The 518-nt window shown below is 39.8% G+C and overlaps 1 protein-coding gene across 1 annotated transcript in view; it reads left to right on the top strand.

Moving 5' to 3' along the window:
- MARVELD2 (MARVEL domain containing 2) overlaps positions 1-518 on the top strand; it is a 54262-nt gene that overhangs the window by 14673 nt on the left and 39071 nt on the right. The window contains exon 4 of the mRNA XM_012664494.1: positions 454-512. Within this exon, the coding sequence (XP_012519948.1) occupies positions 454-512 (59 nt within the window). The remainder of the gene's footprint in view (positions 1-453; positions 513-518) is intronic.

Below are 518 nucleotides of genomic sequence, written 5' to 3'. Positions count from 1 at the left end.
TCGCTCTTGCTCAGGCTGGTCTCAAACTCCTGAGCTCAAGCAATCCTCCTGCCTTGGCCTCCCAGAGTGCTAGGATTACAGGCGTGAGGCACCGCGCCTAGGCCATTTTTTATTCTTTTACAGTTAGTTGGGGTATAAATTCTAAGTAAGTAAGTACTTAAGACCCCATGTTTGGCATTGCATCATCCACCTTTGACACATACACAAGCGGATTGAAGAATGTTTTACCTGTGATGTACTCCCCTGTGTCTCAAATGTGATTCCCTTCAGCTATTACAAAAACATTCAGAACAACATGACTATAAAACATATAATTCTGAAGTGAAATGTTAATTACTATTTCCACTTTTCTTCTTCCTGTCTCCCTCCCTATTTTCTTCTAAGAATAAATTCAGGGTTTTTTTTTTCCTACCTCTATTTTTAAATAAATCCTCTTTTTCTCCCTAACTGCAGTGTGAAATGGCCACCAGTGGTGACAGACAAAGGGACCCAGAAATTAATTTCAAAGAATTGAGAAC

The sequence above is a fragment of the Propithecus coquereli genome, unplaced genomic scaffold (genome assembly GCF_000956105.1).
Source record: "Propithecus coquereli isolate 6110/MARCELLA unplaced genomic scaffold, Pcoq_1.0 Scaffold9, whole genome shotgun sequence".
Lineage (NCBI taxonomy): Eukaryota > Metazoa > Chordata > Mammalia > Primates > Indriidae > Propithecus > Propithecus coquereli.
The sequence above is the reverse complement of the archived record's forward strand: the minus strand, read 5'-3'. Positions and strand labels throughout refer to the sequence as shown.